This window comes from Saimiri boliviensis, chromosome 3 (genome assembly GCF_048565385.1).
Source record: "Saimiri boliviensis isolate mSaiBol1 chromosome 3, mSaiBol1.pri, whole genome shotgun sequence".
In the NCBI taxonomy this organism is placed as follows: Eukaryota; Metazoa; Chordata; class Mammalia; order Primates; family Cebidae; genus Saimiri; species Saimiri boliviensis.
In genome coordinates this window covers 68,099,537-68,117,942 of record NC_133451.1, presented here as the reverse complement: position 1 = coordinate 68,117,942, position 18,406 = coordinate 68,099,537, and the positions used below count along the sequence as shown (strand labels likewise).

Here is an 18,406-nt window from a genome sequence, read left to right as displayed (position 1 = left end):
CCTGGCTTGGAAGCACATATTGAATTTTAGAAATATTAATGATCTTTAACCCAATACATTTTCTTATTGGTTCCTATGCCTGCAGATTTATTGTTCTTTGATATTGCTGCCTTCTAAAATGAAAACCACACTGTGTAAACCTACCTGCCAGAGATCAACACACAGATTGTCCCCCTCAATGTAAAGTTTAAACTCATTTTCTTAGCCTTCATAGATCATCCGATCCTGGTTTAACTTTCTAACTGTAACTCACCATATTCCTAAATGCTCTTCTAAAATTCTTCATTTCATGATTTATTATATAAGCTTTTCTCATAGCCCAGAAATATATTCTTGCTAATGGTTTAAGATGCACTGCACTCATCATCTCCTTGCGGACCCCTTGACTGACTTCCTCCTTCTCAGGCATACACCAGGGTCTGAGTTAGATGTCCTTCTCCTGTGGTCTAGTCACACACCTCTGTGAGTGCTCTTATCCACTAGAGCGTAACTGGTGATTTCTTTAAATGTGTCTTCTGTGACTGTGAGCTCCTAGAGGGCAGGGCTCATGGCTTATTCATTTTTGTATTTCAGTGTCAAATACAGTGCTCATAATTTACTAGGTGCAGTAGAAATGACTGATGCATGAATAAATAGTGTCCCTATTACAGTCCATCTACTGCTATACTAAATTTCCAGACCAAGACCTTAATCTGCATGGAACATCTTCTTAGCAGAGGAATGAATCATAGTCAGTGGGAAGCAGAAGGTCGTAGCAGACAGGGCACAGATTTTGGAGTCAGATAGACCTAAAATAAGATTTTGTTTTGCCTATTATAAGCAGTGTTAATAATGGGTGAGTTACTTTTTCTGAGCCTCAGTTTTATCACCTACGAGAGAGTAATAATAATGTCCTGTCCAGTGTTGAAGATTAGAAAAATAATAAATGCAAAAACTCTAATTATGGTACCCAGCACAGAGAAAGTGTTTCATAATTTTAAAAGTTCCAACTTTTAAAGAACATATTTAAGTTTCCCATAAATAAAAATTTCCAACTTTTTAAGAACAATTTCTTTTGGAGATGAGGTCTTGCTATATCACCCAGGCTAGACTCAGAACTCCTAGGCTAATGCTCTTCTCCTTCCTCATCCTCCTGAGAAGCTTTGAGATGAGTGATAATCAGCCTAGGACTGATGTTTCAGGTGGTTCGATGTAGCACAGATTCAGCCAAAACTCTCTTGCCATTGGTGACAACACAGTCTTGAGAAACCAGAAATATTTCCTTTTCTTGGGATCATGGGAGTTTGTGGACTCTTGCTTTTATATGAAAAACCAAAGAGTGTTTGAAATAATGTAAATTTTCTCTTAGTAATCTTCTCAGTATTTCTTTGGAAAAGGGACAATTTGTTTTGTCCCATGTAAAAAATAATTTTTATTATACATGCAGCACAGCACATTTACTATGCAGTTAATGCATGGACTTGGGAGCCAGACTACCTGTTTGAATCCCCATTCTCTTAACTTCTCTGTGTGTCAATTTCCTCAACTATAAAATCGGGTTAATGATAGCACATACCTCAAAGGCAGTAACAATGATCAAGTTAATATTTATAGATCTTTTATAACAGTGTCTGCTTGTTATTTCAATATAGTGATCCCAATGCCCAATTCTGCAGTGCCTCAAGGATCATGAGCATCTTTTAACACTTTTGATTTTAAATAGTAGATGTTTATTAAATAAAAACTCACTTAGTCACCATTTAATTTTAAAAATTAGAATATGCTCTCTTTGCCTCCTCTTCTCTTACATGGGAGATACACTCACGGAAAATAAACATAAGCTGATACATTATTGGTTTGCTGAAAAGCAAAATAACATGAGCACCACTATAACCAGCTGTGTTAAGTTTTGACCTTTTAGCCTGGCTTCAAGGGGATTCAACTTATAGGAAGAACTGCTTATTGAGAAATTCAATTAAAGCATTGTTAAACCACCAGTCCCACAGCATATAATTAGAAAAACATTCTAAAACAGCAGAAAGTAATTGTTGTGCATTTTATGGGCAAAGCTATTGCTTAAAAATACCACATTTAGTAAATTTGTTAGAGGAATATTTAAACTAGTTGGAAAAGATTATTTATAAGAGTAAATTCCAACCTTACAAAACTCTAAAAAATCTCCCTCCTATACACACAATTAAAAGTTATTCCCGGCTGGATGAGGTGGCTCATGCCCGCAATCCTAGCACTTTGCGAAGCCGAGGTGGGTGGATCGCGAGGTCAAGAGATGGAGACGATCCTGGCCAACATGGTGAAACCCCATCTCTACTAAAAATACACAAATTAGCTGGGCGTGGTGGCGCCTGCCTGTAGTTCCAGCTACTTGGGAGGCTGAGGCAGGACAATTGCTTGAATCCGGGAGGCGGAGGACGACCTAGCGAGACTTCATCTAAAAAGAAAATTTAAAAAAGTGATTTCCCCCACCCCTAATTTTAGTCTTATGTATGTCAGACTTTTGATATCTCCAGATATTTCTAAGCTCGCTTCCTGTAATTTCGACCTTAGAATGAAGTTACCCGGCTATCTTGCAGGAAGCAATTTTCTCTCATTCATCCTTGAGTCCTTTTATAATAGATTCCTTTAGGTGTCCTTCTTTGCGTGCATTATGCCTTACTTCTCAATTGATGGCTGTTACTGAGCTTGTTTTTCGTTTATTTGTTTTGAAGCACTGTCTCAGCTACAATACTGGTATTAAGGGAACTCTTTGCTTGAGAAATACAGGCTTTGCGGGAATTAAGTGCCTGTGTTTTGCCAAGCATAAACTTTAAAACACCCCAGCAGTAAATCCTTTCTTAAAGAAAAATGGGGTTGCACAGAATTTTTCTAAGGAGCAGAATTTAATCTTTTTGACTCTTAAATAATTATGTATATGACCAGTATCATTTTGTGTTTTGACTTCATTTGAAGTATTCTCTTAAAGAAAATATTTATTAATATTTTCTATTACTGTTTCCCTAATATTAATAAAGGAAAGTATTTATTAATACTAAGGTATCAAGATTACAACAGATAATTTTGTTTAAGATGTCCCCAAACTTTTTATGTACTTTAATTCTCTGATGTAGTTCAGATAGTTCTATGGGTAGTTCTCAAATCACTGAGTTGTTAGCTCCTTGGGTGTTACTCAGTCAAGCCCCAGCTTGGTCAAGTGGATCCATAACTGTAATCGCAGACTTAGGACATCTGCTGACATTAGATATATCCTAACGCAGATTGATAGCTGAGAGACTGAGGGAAGTGAAGAGAGATTGTTGATTTCTTGTCATCCTCCTTGAAGAGGGCCATGGAAAACAGGGAGGACATTCAGAGAAGAGTGGAGAGAATGGTGAACAGATTTGCAAATGCGGATTTAGGAATCAGTTAAAGGAGTTAAAGAGGACAAGACCTATGTGTCTGGTGTGGTGTAGTTAAGGAGGTGGTGAATAGAAGAGTAACAGATGGGCATGATCTAATCTGTGATGCCTTCAAGCAGTAGAACTAGAATCCATGAGTGGAATTTAGAGTGGAGGCAGGAGGAGAGAAATTCTGAAGAAATAACGTTTATGGAACATTCTCTGTATTGGACATTGGGTTATGAACTTTCACATGCATCAGCATATTTGAACACATAAAACCACAGAATTTTTATATAATTTTTAAGAGAGTTTGAGCACAACAAAACTATTTGCATTATCCTATGAGAAAATGGGAAGTTCCCAGGGATTTTTGAGTTCCTTGTCATGGAAGTATTTAAGCACTGGGAATGCTGTGGAGGGAATTTTATCTTCCCTTCCCTTTTGATTCACAGTCTAAAATTTAAAAATACATTTTAGTGAATTGTCATCATCCTTGTGTATTTATATTAGACATATTAATAATGTCTAATGATCAAGTGATGACAGGTTTTCAGCAAAGCAAAAAAAAATGAAATTACTAGTCAACAAAGTAGTGTACCTTTTTAAAAATAAAGGAACTGTGTTCTTTATTGATTTTGAGTAATGAACATGCTTAATTTCTTCAAAAAAGAAAGAGAGATTCTTAAAAGTCTTGAGTATTTTATTTCCTTGCCCTCTTCTTGTTTTATAGCTGTGATGAAGGCTACCTTGGAGCAAGGTGTGAGAGAGTTGACTTGTTTTACCTAAGAGGAGACAGAGGACAGATTCTGGTGATTTGTTTGATAGCAGTTATGGTAGTTTTTATTATTTTGGTTGTTGGTGTCTGCACGTGCTGTCAGTAAGTATTTTTAAACTTAATTTTAAGTAAACCTGAGAAAGTATTTGCTCATAGTTTTCTTTCTTCTTTTCTTCCTCCCTACCTTCTCTTTTGCTTTTGCTTTGATTCAAATAAATCTACTTTTTGAGCTTTGACATTGTTGATATTGAAGTATTCATAATAAACACATAATACATGACTTTTATCATTTACTGAATAAAACTGTTATAGCTTAAAAACAAAATTTGTATAAATATTCTAGTTAAAAAAGACAATCTTTTAGTCTTAAAGCCTATATTTTGTGTTTATTAGTAAGCCACATAAGACTTTTATTTTCTAAAACTGTATCATAACACAGTAACATTGAAAGATAAAACAATTTTTTTTGCTTTGCCACATTAAAATAATAAGCTTTATATGTAAACCATATTACTTGTTTTTTTCTGTTACTTTCTAATATATACCAGAACTTTGAAAATCAGGAAACACCCTGCTTTTTCTTTGAGACAGAGCAGCTTTGCACAACTTTTGTTTGTATTTATTTTTTTGAGACAGGGTCTCACTCTTTTACCCAGCAGGAGTGTAGTGTGGTGAACATAGCTCACTGCAGCTTCAAACTCCTGAGTTTAAGCAATTCTCACACCTCAGCCTCCTAAGTAGCCAGGAATACAAGTTGTGTGTGCCACCAAGCCAGGCTATTATTATTATTATTATTATTATTATTATTATTATTATTTTGTCAGAGACTAGGTCTAACTATTTTGTCCAGGTTGGTCTTGAACTCTTAGCCTCAAGTGATCCTCCCACCTCAGCCTCTTGAGTAGCAGGATTACAGGTGTGAGCCACTGTACCTGGTTCTGGTTCTGGGACAATTCTTAATTAAATTAGTTTCTTTTGAAAAATCATTATTATTATTATTATTTTTTGTAGAGAGGACTACCACTAAGTATGCTACCAAAAGAAAAAAAAAACCACTATCGTATTAAGGTGATTTTTTTTTTTTGTCTTGAGAAGCTTGCCCAAATTCCTAAACTCTTGCATCTACCCTTCACTTTGGTCCACACATAAAGAGGGTTCTTGTGATTCCTTTCTTTGCAAGGTGCTAGGGTAAAAAACACTACCGTAGAGTGAGTCTTTTTTTCTTTTTCTTTTTTTTTTGAGACAGAGTCTTGGTCTGTCATTCAGGCTGGAGTGCAATGGCGTGATCTTGGCTCACTGCAGCCTCCACTTCCCAGGTTCCAGTGATTCTTCTGCCTCAGCCCTGTAATCTTAGCCCGAGTGGCTGGGATTACAGGTGCCCGCCACCATGCCCAGCTAATTTTTGTATTTTTAGTAAAAACCGGGTTTCACCATGTTGACCAGGCTGGTAACTCCTGACCTCAAGTTGATCCACCCACCTCGGGCTTCCAAAGTGCTGGAATTACAGACGTGAGCCACTGTGCCCAGCTGGAGTCTTTGATTTTTGTCTCAGCTCCTCCATTATGTATATTTGAGACTTTGGGAAAATTTCTTAACATCTTTGAAGTTTTATTTTCGGTAAAACAAAAGTGTTAAACCAAATAATCCATAAGATACTTTCTCACTATAACATTGAAAGATATATTTTTATTTTATCTACTTTAAGGTAGGAAGAAATACTATAATGCCAGGTTTGGGGCAGAGAATTAGTTGAGCAAAGCTGGGAAACAGCCTCTTTTGTTATGTCAACTTGGAGCTGCACTTTGGGGAAACAGGCCTGCAGTCTGGAATATCTAACATATTTGTTAATGCATCTAGAAACTTAGTTAATATATCCAAAGGCTATGTCACTCTTGTTTTTTTTAATGCCTGTTTCCAATTTTTACTGTTTCTTGTACACTACTCCTACACTACGTTAATACTCATCAGTCTATTTTGTAAAATAACTTGACCTGAAAATTTTTCTTGTGCTAACTAAACTCCAATACAAGTGACATATTCTTTCTCTTTAGATAACTATATTCTACCCACACTGTTGCTTATTACAGCTGCCATCTGAACCTAGAGAAGGAAATGAGTCAAGAGAGAACCCTAAATATTTTTTAAAAAATGAAACAATGCATTTTTAACAGTCTATAAATAAGATCATAGGATCTCTTGATGGATAATTTTGTGTTCACATGAACTACTAGGCCCATACAAATTTCTAACATGTATTTTCTAAGTCCTCTTCGGAAACATCGTAAAAGAAAGAGGAAAGAAGAAGAAATGGAAACTCTGGGTAAAGATGTAACTCCTATCAATGAAGATATTGAAGAGACGAATATTGCTTAATGTAAGTAAGATAAACTTGGTGATAGAAAACTATTCTGGTGACATTTAACTGGTGAGATTGGGCTTACTTGCATCTAGTAAATTATTGATTAGAATTTGATTATATTTTAAAACATCTAAAAATAAATCAGTGGCTTTTTCATAAAACCTGAGGCCAGATAAAATTCTTTTTCATGTCCTTTTTCTGCATGTTACCACAGAGATAGACATTCTAATTCTGCGTGGTTGGGGGGATATTTATATCATTTTTTCTTTCTCATTTTTGGGCACAGGAAAGAGGTATTTTAATATTTACATCTTACATGGAAAGGAAATAACAATAGCAATGTTTTAATAATAACTATGCATATTGAGCATTTACCACAATGTTATAAGCTCTTTAATGCAATATCAGTAAGGATCTTAGCAGGAATCACAAGTCCTCTCAGATTATCCAACAGAGAAATTTTAATGAAGGTACCATGGATCAGGGTTAAGGAAAAGTACATTGAGGCTCACTGAGCTTGGCAATGGTTTGGAGCTCTTGCCTTTCCTATAGGAAGGGCTGAGGCAAATATTACCTTAGCATTCAGAGAGACATTGGTGGAGGTCCCCCTAGGCAAGAGCTATGGTTGTGTAGAGAAAAACCTCTGTCATATATAAACAAGGACAGAGGGAGGAAATAGGAGAAGAAGTACTCCCAACTTTTCTTTTGCCTTCGGATCTTCAGCAGGTGTCTTTTGCTAGCTAAACCCATCAGAAGCCAGAGGGCAATGGAGCCCTGATGTTGGAACCTGAAGTGGTCAGTCTCTTAGAGACAGAGCAGGGCAGAGAAAGGCTCCAAGAAGGCACACGAAGCATAACAAGCACAACAAGGCAGGATAGTTTTGGTTGTAATAACAAAATCCAACTCAAACTGGCTTTAAATGAAGGCAACGTATTGGCTCACATGAATGGCAGCACAGAGGTAAGGTGGGCTTTACACTTGTCAAACCAGAGGCTCACATATAAGGAAACAGATTATTTCTCTCTTTCTGCTCGCTATTCAGAGTTGGCTTTCATCCTTGGTCAGTTTCTCTTAAGTCATAAGAGAGGCCAGTAGGAAGTAGGGCTACCAGCTTCCTCGTTTACATCCAGTATGAGAGAATAGTGTCCTTCCATAGCTCAGTTGTACAAAGAACCTCTCCCAGAAAATCCCAACAGCTTAATGGAGTTGGCAAATGCTTGTGAGAAATTTTATGTGATCCTAACTTATTACAAAAACATTACTCAATTGAAAACAAAACCACTGGCTCTGGATTTTTAAATTATTATTATTATTGCACAGTACATATCTTTTAAGTGACATGCTGTTTTCTTCATTCTCAGAGGCTGTGAAGTTACCTCCAGGCTGGTGGCAAGCTGCAAAATGCCTTGCTCATTTGAAAATGGACAGAATATGTCTCAGGAAAATAACTAGTAGATATGAATTTTAAATAATGTATTTACTTTTTATTTGCAACTTTAGTTTGTATTGTTTATTGTTGTTTTTAAATAATAAAAGCATTAATTGTATATTGTCTAGTAATTAGGGAAAAAAACAAATGGTTAGGTAGCAACAATAGAAGGGAAATTTCAATAAACTTTCACTTAAGTATTGTCACCAGGATTACTATTCACACAAAAAAGAAAAGTAGAAAGGATGTTAGGTCTTAGGAATTGAATTAATAATAAAGCTACCAAGCATTTGCAATGTGCTAATAAGTTTGAAATTTATTATTTCATTTAATCCTTTCAGCAATCCATGAGATAGATATTATAATCTCACTTCCTACATGTGAAAATAGGGCCAAAAAAGTCAAGTCAAATAGTCTAATCCAGATTTAGGGAGTTGGGGATGGGTGGACACAGAAAAGAAATCAAGATTTATCTAAACCAAAATCTGTGTTCTTAACCATCATTTTGTTATTCTGAATTGGTGCAACCTGACTCAGACAATGTAACCCAAGATTGTATACTGAACTGTGTTTTGCTATGATTGTGAGATGTCAAGGCCACCTTCCTGCAGGCACACAGAATGAGAAATCCTGGCCTATATTGCTGTTACCATCATGCTTGCTATAGAATTGACTTTTATTATGTTTCTTTGCTCCTTTATAAATTCTCAATGACCACTACATTTTTACATTATTAAAGCAAACAGATTGACTCCATAACTGGGGAAATAAATAGAGATGGAAAAGTAAATGCTTGGCATTCTTTAAGCCTGGGTGTTTTTGCTCAATAAAATATAAATAATGTTACTGAAAGAGGCTGTTTATGCCAGAGTAATGGTCAGTGACAACACTGGAAAGCCCAGGTAGGAACTGGTTATGATCACAGCCTCATTTGCATTCTTCTTGATGACAACATATATGATTTTGATGTGGTGAATTCATGACCATAACATCTGTTACTCAGGACCATCTTGGCAAGTTCTCCTTTGCTCCATGGTATATTTAATAAACACTGCTTTAAACCCGGAAAAGCAAAATGTACATTTAGTCAATATTTCATAGAATATTAAACCTTTTGCATATATTAGGTGGGTCACTTACAAAAATCAATGGAAGACGCCTCCCAAATTGTGCCTTTCAGGCAAGCAGCTTCTTTTTTAGAATCTTTACAAATTTTACTTTGCAATGTAGATTCCATAGTGAAGTAGAGAATTCAGACAAATGCTGAAATCGTATATCTCTTTCTAGCATCCATGGTGTTTTGAGTAAAGCTGGGGTTGTACTTATATATAATACAGAAATAGCTCCCCTATCAGTAAGAGCTAAGCCAACCAATTGATAATTTTCAAAATATATTTTTCTCCTTATTTAATGATCATACTTGAATCCAGCTGACCTACCTTGTATATGCCTTATTTTCAAAAGTCTCGTTTGATCTCATTCATGCCTTTTCTCTTCTATAATCTTTTTTGATACTAAAACAGCTTGGAACAAATATCCATTAGAGCCTTTAAGAACACAAAACAATGCTCCGAATGTTTATTTTTTCTTGGACTGAGGTTGGCTGACCAACAAAATCTCTCAAATCATTTTGTTCTGCTCCTAAAATGTCAGTGGTGGCTCTCGAAATTTGGTAGGTCTGATATCAAGAAAGAATTTCAAAGATTTTTATGTCTTTTCAAAATGTATTTTATAGTTGCTTTGCATACACTAAATGACTTTGTTTATGTAAACTGTCAATATTATCCTGTAATAAAATAAATTTATTTTTAAAACAAAGTAAACATGTTGTTACTTGGGAATTTTCTATTGGTACCATGAATTACTAATGGAAATCAATTTGAACACTATTGCTTTAAAACAGCTTATACTTTTTAAACCCTATCCATTAATGTATTTGATATAATCCATCCTGACCATGTGTTTTCTTTAAAAACAAAAGTATTTGGGAGTGTGATGGACTTCTATGGGACTGTCATCCCAATACTCTGGCCATATTTTTGAACTCCATCTCCAGCTGCATTTGGTTGGTCTAAGATGGGCACTTAGTAAACTTGGGCCAATTAGAGTCATTCCCAGTGAAATTGAAAACTTGAATTGAAGTCAGGCTTCTTTGGGTTCTTGGGGTAGAAAAATGTGCATTTTGAAGCTATTGACAATTACCTTTTGATTCTTGTGGAACAGAAAAACAAAGGATTCTGGTCAGCATATAGCAAGAGAACTTAAGCAAATGCTGAATGAAAAACAGAGACAAGGCACAAGTTTCCTGACAGAACGTGAGTCCTGGTTATAGGCATTCTCTAAGTTTAGCACCATGCCTGTCTATGGGTGCAGCGACACATGTTAGTCTCTTCATAATAAATTCCTTATTTGTCTTAAGCTAGATCTGTTTGGGTTTCTGTCACCTGGAACCAAGATGCTGACCAACTCAGGTGCATCCTGAGGTTGTGGGCAATGGTTTCTTAAAGAGGAAATGACATCATCTGTAAAACAAAATATCAAATTATTGTTTTCAGATGTGCCCTGTATCATCTGAAATGAACATTTCCAGCAACAATATTCTGTTGGACCACAAAGATATTCATGGGAGCATGGAGAGGGAGCAGGGAGTTCAGCAAGCATTGATTGGGCACCACTGTATTTCTGGTACTGCTCCGCCCACTGTGACAAATGCTAAGGAGGAATAACTCTTAGAAGTTTAGACTTTCTAAGTGGGGGAAACAGCTACTCACTGAACATTTCAGTGCCATTTGTTGCTCTGAGAGAAGCTCAAGGTATTAAGGAACAGAGAGGAGTGTCGCTTAGCCTCGCTTACTAAGAATCAGGGAAAGCTCCTGTTGAAAATTACATCTGAACTGACGATTGGCTCTAAGAAATAAAGGCCTCTGTCCCAAATCGCTGGTAATCTCAAATATTTCTCTTTTTTTTTCCTTTTTTTTTTCTTTTATTGAGACAGAGTCTTGCCCTGTCACCCATGCTGGAGTGCAGTGGCGCCATCATAGCCTCAGCCTCTAAGACTCAGGCAGTCCTCCCAGTCAGCCTCCTGAGAATCTGGGACCACAGGCATGCACCACCACACCTGGCTACTTTTTATTTATTTTTTTCTAGAGATGGGCGTCTTCCTATGTTGCCTAGGCTGGTCTTGAACTCCTGGGCTCATCAAATGTTTCTTATCTTTTACAAATTCTGTGGAGTTCCTCTGAAAGCTCCACAGTGGAGGGACCAGGAGGTGTTGCCTCTAGGGAATGAGTGAAGAAAAAGAATCAGTACTTCATGCTTTGTTCCAGGCTGTCCTAGGCATGGCAGGGTGCATGAGCTGTGAGAATAGATGTTCCTGGTCCCATTGATGCTGTCTGATTAAGTGATGTCCTGAGTTGGCACAGAGAGATTTTATAGTTTCCTGCAGTGGGTTATTTAGGCCTTTCCCATTTTCTACTTTATTTTATTGCCCATCAGCAAGTCAAGTTGAGAGTGAAATAAAATGTTCCAGGTCAAATAACCTTATTTAGATAAAACCCTGTTTGTGCAATATTTTGTAAATGAAGTCCAGAACATATTTCAATGCCCATGGCTTTAAGACCCAGCTATAGCTTTAATGAAATGTTCATTTTAGTATATTTTGAATGTACCTTTTAAATGAAAGCCTAAACATATTGGGGCAGTGCTATCATTAATTAGTTCATAAAAAATATTTATTAGGTTTTTACTAAATGCCAAGTACCTTAGGTGCTAAGGCTATACCACTTACACAAAATAATTTTAAAAATCCTCTGACCTCATGAAGCTTATCTTCTAGTAAATTTAATCTTCCACAGCATGGAATTTTAAAAAAGACTTACCCGAAAAGTTATGTTATCCAGAGAACATTGCCACTAGACTTTTAACTTCAACAACTGTCTTGGAGAGTAAAACTCAAGATGAACTCATGGAAGATCTCAGTATATCATAGGCTTGGAAGGTTTTCCTTAACTGAATAATTTTCATATTTTAATAATGATTATGTAGAACAAAAAAAGTATAACTATGTTTTTGCTGTCAAGTATTTTTATTTTTTCTGTGCTTGATTAATATTGGTGCTACATTTGGGCATCTGCTCTTCTTCAAAAGATCTTCAATGCTTCAAAGCATTTTTCTACAAAGGAACCTGTTCCCATGTGATCATCTTTGTCAGCTAAATGTTAATGCCAGAATATAACGTGCAAATAGTGTACTCTTGCCTGTTTGCTAATGTTGTTGGATCCTAGGAATGTGTATCTTATAATAATATCTAATTGGAACTTCTGTGAGCTCCTCATCCTTTCCCAGGATGCGTCAGCTATTGGTGTTTGACATCATCTGAAATTTTGTATGGGAAAGCTGTATAAACTATACAGCTACAGAAACTATATTAGTGATTATTTTCAAGAGCTGAATTATTGTTTTTTGAAATTTCAAAATGTGGACTTCAAGGGGTTAATCAGTAATTGTACTCAAATAGAAGTGTTATCAAAACATGTTTTTAAAGGACTTTTCCTTTATGTTTTATTATTTTAATTCAAGTTTAAATTATGAGAAAAAAATATGCAACAGAGGTATTCAAGGCTTTTTTTTATTTTTTCTAATCAATTTATTTTTTAAAAAAGTCAAACAAACAAAATTCTTCACAAACACAGAACTCTTTAGTGTTGCTTTCTGTAGCAAGCATTATTATTCTTCCAAGATATATACAGAATAATAAAATATTCTGAAACGTTGTGATCCAAGCTAAATAATAATTTGCAGTATTTTGGGCTTTAGTAAGAAGTGACAGAAAAACTTGTATCTCTAACATGTTCTCTAATACCATTTTTGAAATACTGCAATATGTAAATTAATGAAAATAAACTTGTTTGTAGCACATTATTTTTCAACACCCTAAGAACATTTCATTTACCCAATGAACCAGAGCTAGAAATTCTAAAAAATTATTTACAGAGTGTTTTTTTGCTTGGTTGCTTATTCTTTGTCTGTTTTACTCTTAAATTAAAAATAATCTGGTCTCAGTTACTGTATCACCATCCCTTGACTCCTAACTTCAACTGGACTTCAAAATATCTGAACTCTTAGCTAACTCAGTGCTCCTGATAATTCTGTGACTGCAATAGGGATAGAATAAATTTGCTACTGAACTATCATTATGAGCATAGAATCTTTACTCAGATAGATGTGGGCTTCAATTCTAGGTCTGCCATTTACTGTGAGGCCCTGGGCAAGTTATTTGACCCTACTAATGTTTTCCTCAGCAAAGTCAAAATAAATAATAAATAAGGTGGGTGTAGAGGCTTAAATGAGATAATGTCAGTACAGCACCTGGAATATTTTAAATATTCTCTAGGTATGGGCTATATAATTAATGTTAATTATTACTACTAAGATCAATAATCATAGTAAAGGTGACAGTGATGATGATCGTAATAATATTCTCTAATTACTCCTGTGAAAAACAAGAAATTATTTTCTGAAGTTGAGTTATTGCACTAACACAGTGAAAAGTTTCTATATTTCCAAGAATTCATGATCGTTGTGGAAAGGAATGTCTTTCTATTCCTATTAGAACAAGTTATGTTTAGGTGAAAAATTCCAACTCAGTGACTAGTCCTATGAAATTGCCTCTTTTTTCTCTCTACATTCTTCCTTTCTCCCTTTCCAACTCCTTCCTTAAAAGCACCCAATGAGAAAAGATAAGGATGAATCATCATAAAGCTATTGAAAATAATGGAAAGCCCCAAAAATTTTAAAATTATGTTGAGGCAAAAATATGTTCGATATTTTTGAAGGTGTAGTTGAACTCTGTACTTCTTTTTTTTTTTTTTTTTTTTTTTTTTTTTTTTTTTGAGACGGAGTTTCGCTCTTGTTGCCCAGGCTGGAGTGCAATGGCGCGATCTCCGCTCACCGCAACCTCCGCCTCCTGGGTTCAGGCAATTCTCCTGCCTCAGCCTCCTGAGTAGCTGGGATTACAGGCACGCGCCACCATGCCCAGCTAATTTTTTGTATTTTTTAGTAGAGACGGGGTTTCACCATGTTGACCAGGATGGTCTCGATCTCTCGACCTCGTGATCCACCCGCCTCGGCCTCCCAAAGTGCTGGGATTACAGGCTTGAGCCACCGCGCCCGGCCAACTCTGTACTTCTTGTACGTTCAACATTAAGGGAGATTCTAAAAATAACTTGGGCAGGGACTGGAAATAACCATTACAAATGTATTTTTGTGAGTATCCTGAGCATCAGGTTTATCATCTAGAAGATGCCTGCACAGTAAGTATTACTGTACCATCTTCCAGATGATAAACCTGATGCTCAGGAAGCTTAAGTACCCTGCTGAGGGTCATACTACTTGTAAATCATACTCATCTGCCTCTTAACTTTGCCAGCTCCAACTTGAAATGAAAATATATGGAAATTATCTATCTTCTAGGTGGAAAGAAAAAGAAACTTGTTGTTCTGGACTCTGCCAATTGGCTAAATAAATGGCTACCGAAACTATGTATTTGATAAATGTTTAACACATTTTGAAAATTGAAAAACTGTATAAGAATGGAATCTGAGAATTTTGTATCAATCAGATTTTCTTTTCTATTTAAAAAATTAAACCTTTCAATCAGATTTAACAGGCTTAGCAAAGATAAGAAAAGAACTTCAAGTACAAGATATAGATTGAGCAGTAGAGTATGCACACTATCCAAGAGATGCTCTTACTGAAGAGTAACACAACTTGATGGGATCAAACTATTTTTCTCAGTCAACACATGATATGAAGCAGTAGATCTCTAGGAAAGTATCTGGATGTTCCCAAAGCTTTTTCAAATAGTAAAGTTTGATACAAATTAATTTAATTCAAAAAATATGTTTATAGGTAATCAAAATTAACTCCATAGTGCTTGAGTCTCCTGAATTCAATGTAACTTCATTAATTTAGACCCCACCATTCTGTAAGTTGTCACCACTCAGGCACTAATTAGGTAGATGTTACCTTCATAATTAAGATGTAGTAATTTTTAAAAAATGATAGGGGAGATATTATTGTTATAAAAGTTTCCAATACATTGAAATTTGTACTTCAGCAGCAGCAGTCTTTTTAATTTTAGCATGATAATTAAATCACCTTACATGACATCTGTAACATGTTTAAAATCAAACTCATTATTTTTGTAAACTACCTTCAAGTTGTAATTTAATTGATTAAATATGGCTGAATGCTGACAATGGGCACATGCACAAAAGTGTTCTAAGTGGAAGGGGAGGGTTCAAGGAGATTAAGAGACTGTATTTTTTTTCAAGTGGAAGAAAGCTGTATACACACATAGCTCTAATAAAAGGCCAAATAGTTGATTCATTCATCCAATGAATATTTAGCATCTATTATATGCATTGCATGGTGTGAAGTGCTAAAGAACAAAAGATGAACTAGACTTAGTCTATGCTGCTATGAATTTCCAGTAAAAATGAGAGCTTTACATGAACAAACAATACTTGCTAGTATAGATTAGAGACTGGAGGGATTAGAGAACACTTCTCTGAAGTGGTAGTATGCACCTAGACCTGAAAGAAGAAATGGAATGTGATAGGCAAGTATAAGTGAGGAGACGTTCAAGTTCTGGGTCAGTGTGGATAAAGAACAGAGGAATTTTCAATTGATTGACAACTGACTAATACTACTGGTATAAATTAGGTGCCTAAGACAGCTCAGGAAATGTCTTTGTGCAATGTTCATACAGATAATGATGACTAGAACAGTGCTCATTTTGTTATCCAAATGAGTGTCTGCTCCCTTAAAGTGAATTCTGCCTATTGGGCAAAATATTCTGTGGGACTTCTGTGGACAGAGTGAGTGCGTATCGCCAACTTCACAACATATGGAGCATACCATGAATCATAGGCTTTATGTAAATTGATACTCAAGAATACAATTAGTTGTCAACAGCGTCATGCCAAGCCATACTGAAGCCTGAGGTGAAAAAAGAAAAAATACGTTCCTCTTAAAGATACACATCAAGATATTCTCCTATATTTTGAACCAACTAGAAAATGTTAGTAAGCATTCTATAATCAGAAAACATGACTTTGTATAAAGCCTTTCATCATCCACCCTGTTCACACACCTTTGTCAACCCTCATAAACCTGTCCTGCTGGGGACCTGATGGCCACAAGCCAGGGAACTGCGGTTGATTGGAAACAGACTGTTCCCATTTCATAGTAATGCAAGGTTGTAAAAGAAATAATCATTGCCTGTCTTTATCTACAGGTCTGAGATTTTGTTCTCTGTGAATTTTAAAAATATTATTTAGATCTTTTAGAAGATATCACAGCATATTATTTACCTCATTTCCTGAGTTTTTTTTAAACCCTTAAATTTTGGGCCAGAGCAAGTGGGTAACTCACTTTTCTCTGATCCCAGCCCTGGTTGTTGACCAAAAGCAAAACTGGAGTAAAATTAGCAGACCCTATATGCAGTTTTCCATAAACAGACAACAACAAACAAAATAGCCACTAAAATGTAAAAAATTTACATTTCAATGATTCTCACCAACGCTCTAGAGATTTCATACAAAGTCCTTTGGATTGAGTTTTAATGTAAACTCTATTTCTTGCTAGTGGTATGAGTTCTAGTAAAGAACATCAATTTGCCCAGCTTCTGTTCCTTAATATGTAATGATATAATAATATCCTTCCCATGGGTTGGTGGCCAGGGCTTTTATGAGCTTCATGGGCATGTGACCTGTGTAACCCACAGGGCTCTGTATAGAAATGGCACTGTAATTAAAATTCTCAATGATTTTTGAACAAGATTTCCAGTATTTTCATTTGATACTGGATCCCCCAAATTATGTACTGGGCGTGGCCATGGCAGAGTGCCTGAGATACACCATGCCCTCAGGAAGCTTTAGTAGGACCAACTGTATTGCAGTTGATTTGTGGACACATGTTTATAAGTTTTTTCCCTGTTCTATGCACATGAGGACCTGGAGTTTAAAGATAGCACTGCATTAGTTATGGTCTTCACCTTCTGTCCAAGGAAACCAGAATGGAATGGAAAGATACAATGGAGAGTACCTTCTCCCTTTCCTGTTCCCTGGGTTCTTTTGTAATGAAAGCGCAATCTCCTTAGGTCCTTCTGGTATCTCACAAGCTTAGTGGCCTTAGCCACACCTGTGTCAGAATGCCTATGTATTTTCACTGAAAGAGATGGCTTTGTCTTGGGGTCTGCTGGGTTCTTCCCTACCCACTCCCTAAGCATGTGAGGAAACACGGATACCTTTGACTATACCCCTATTAAATATCTGATCAAGCAAACATTGCCACTAGAGGGATTTATTATCTACCATGCCCCCTGAGAGAGATCTGTATTCCTTTTATTAGTGGATTTTTAAATCTAGTTTTTGAAAACAAAAACCTAGGCATTATTATGTTAGGCAAGCATTTCTGCCTTCCACCCTACTCCCCTTGAATTATATCTTAGAGAATTCTATCTTTAATAAAGGCCACCTTAGTTAGGAAAGCAAGTCAAGTCTTAATTATATTCCACTACAGGACTTTAGCCAAGGCCCATCCCAGGAGGAAAGAGGAGATGAATGTTGTCTATTGGTTTAAAAATGTATAAAATGGATGAGATATTAATAGGTGAAAGAGTAGGGTAAAGAATTCCGATTGAAGAGAACAGCCACTGCAAACAAGATCACATTGGTTTGTAAATGTATGGCGCATTTGAAATACACTATATGGAATAGTGTTGCCAGATAAAATAAAGACAGCCAGTTAAATCTGAATTTCAGATAAACAACTATTGCAGTGTAAGTACGTTCCAAATATTGCTGCTTATCTGGGCATCCTGTATTTTTATTTGCTAATTCTGACAACCCTCACAGGGAATAGTGGATTATGTGATGCAAAGGGGAATATGCTTAAAATGAGGCTGTCTGGCACCTGATGTGTCATGGCAAGTTTTCTTGCATTTTACTGAATGGGAAAGACAAAAGGTTTTAAGAAAGGTAGTGGCATGATAAGATGCATGGTTTAGGAAAACAATTCAACAGGCATTTAAAGTATGAAATGATAAGCTGAGAGACTCAAGGCAGGGGATATAATGGGCGCCGGAATTGAGAGGCACAAATGGAAAGGCTGTAATATGCTCAAGATGTTTTGTAAGAGAATCAACGTGATTTTGTGATCTGTTGAATCTGGAGATGCAAAGGAGGCAGGACTCCTTGAGAAGACTGTTAGCTCCAAACTGATGACCGGCAAGTTCTTGGTGTGATTATCTGAGACATGGATTAGAGGAGGAGGAGCTGACTGGGAGTGAAGGCTTGGGTGCCGTAGTAAAGAGAATGACTTTGGTGTAAAAAAAAAAATAGATTTGAGTACTCTGGGAACATCTTTGTAGAGACATCCAGCAAGCAATTGGAAATGTAGACCTG

The 18,406-nt window shown here is 36.2% G+C and overlaps 1 protein-coding gene across 2 annotated transcripts in view; it reads left to right on the top strand.

Moving 5' to 3' along the window:
• BTC (betacellulin) overlaps positions 1–9,760 on the top strand; it is a 48,016-nt gene extending 38,256 nt beyond the window's left edge. For both annotated transcript variants that reach the window (XM_010342602.3, XM_010342603.3), the window contains 3 exons: positions 4,105–4,251; positions 6,414–6,523; positions 7,870–9,760. In XM_010342602.3, the coding sequence (XP_010340904.1) occupies positions 4,105–4,251; positions 6,414–6,522 (256 nt within the window). In that variant the 3' untranslated portion in view covers position 6,523; positions 7,870–9,760. The remainder of the gene's footprint in view (positions 1–4,104; positions 4,252–6,413; positions 6,524–7,869) is intronic.
• Positions 9,761–18,406: the final 8,646 nt, after the last annotated feature.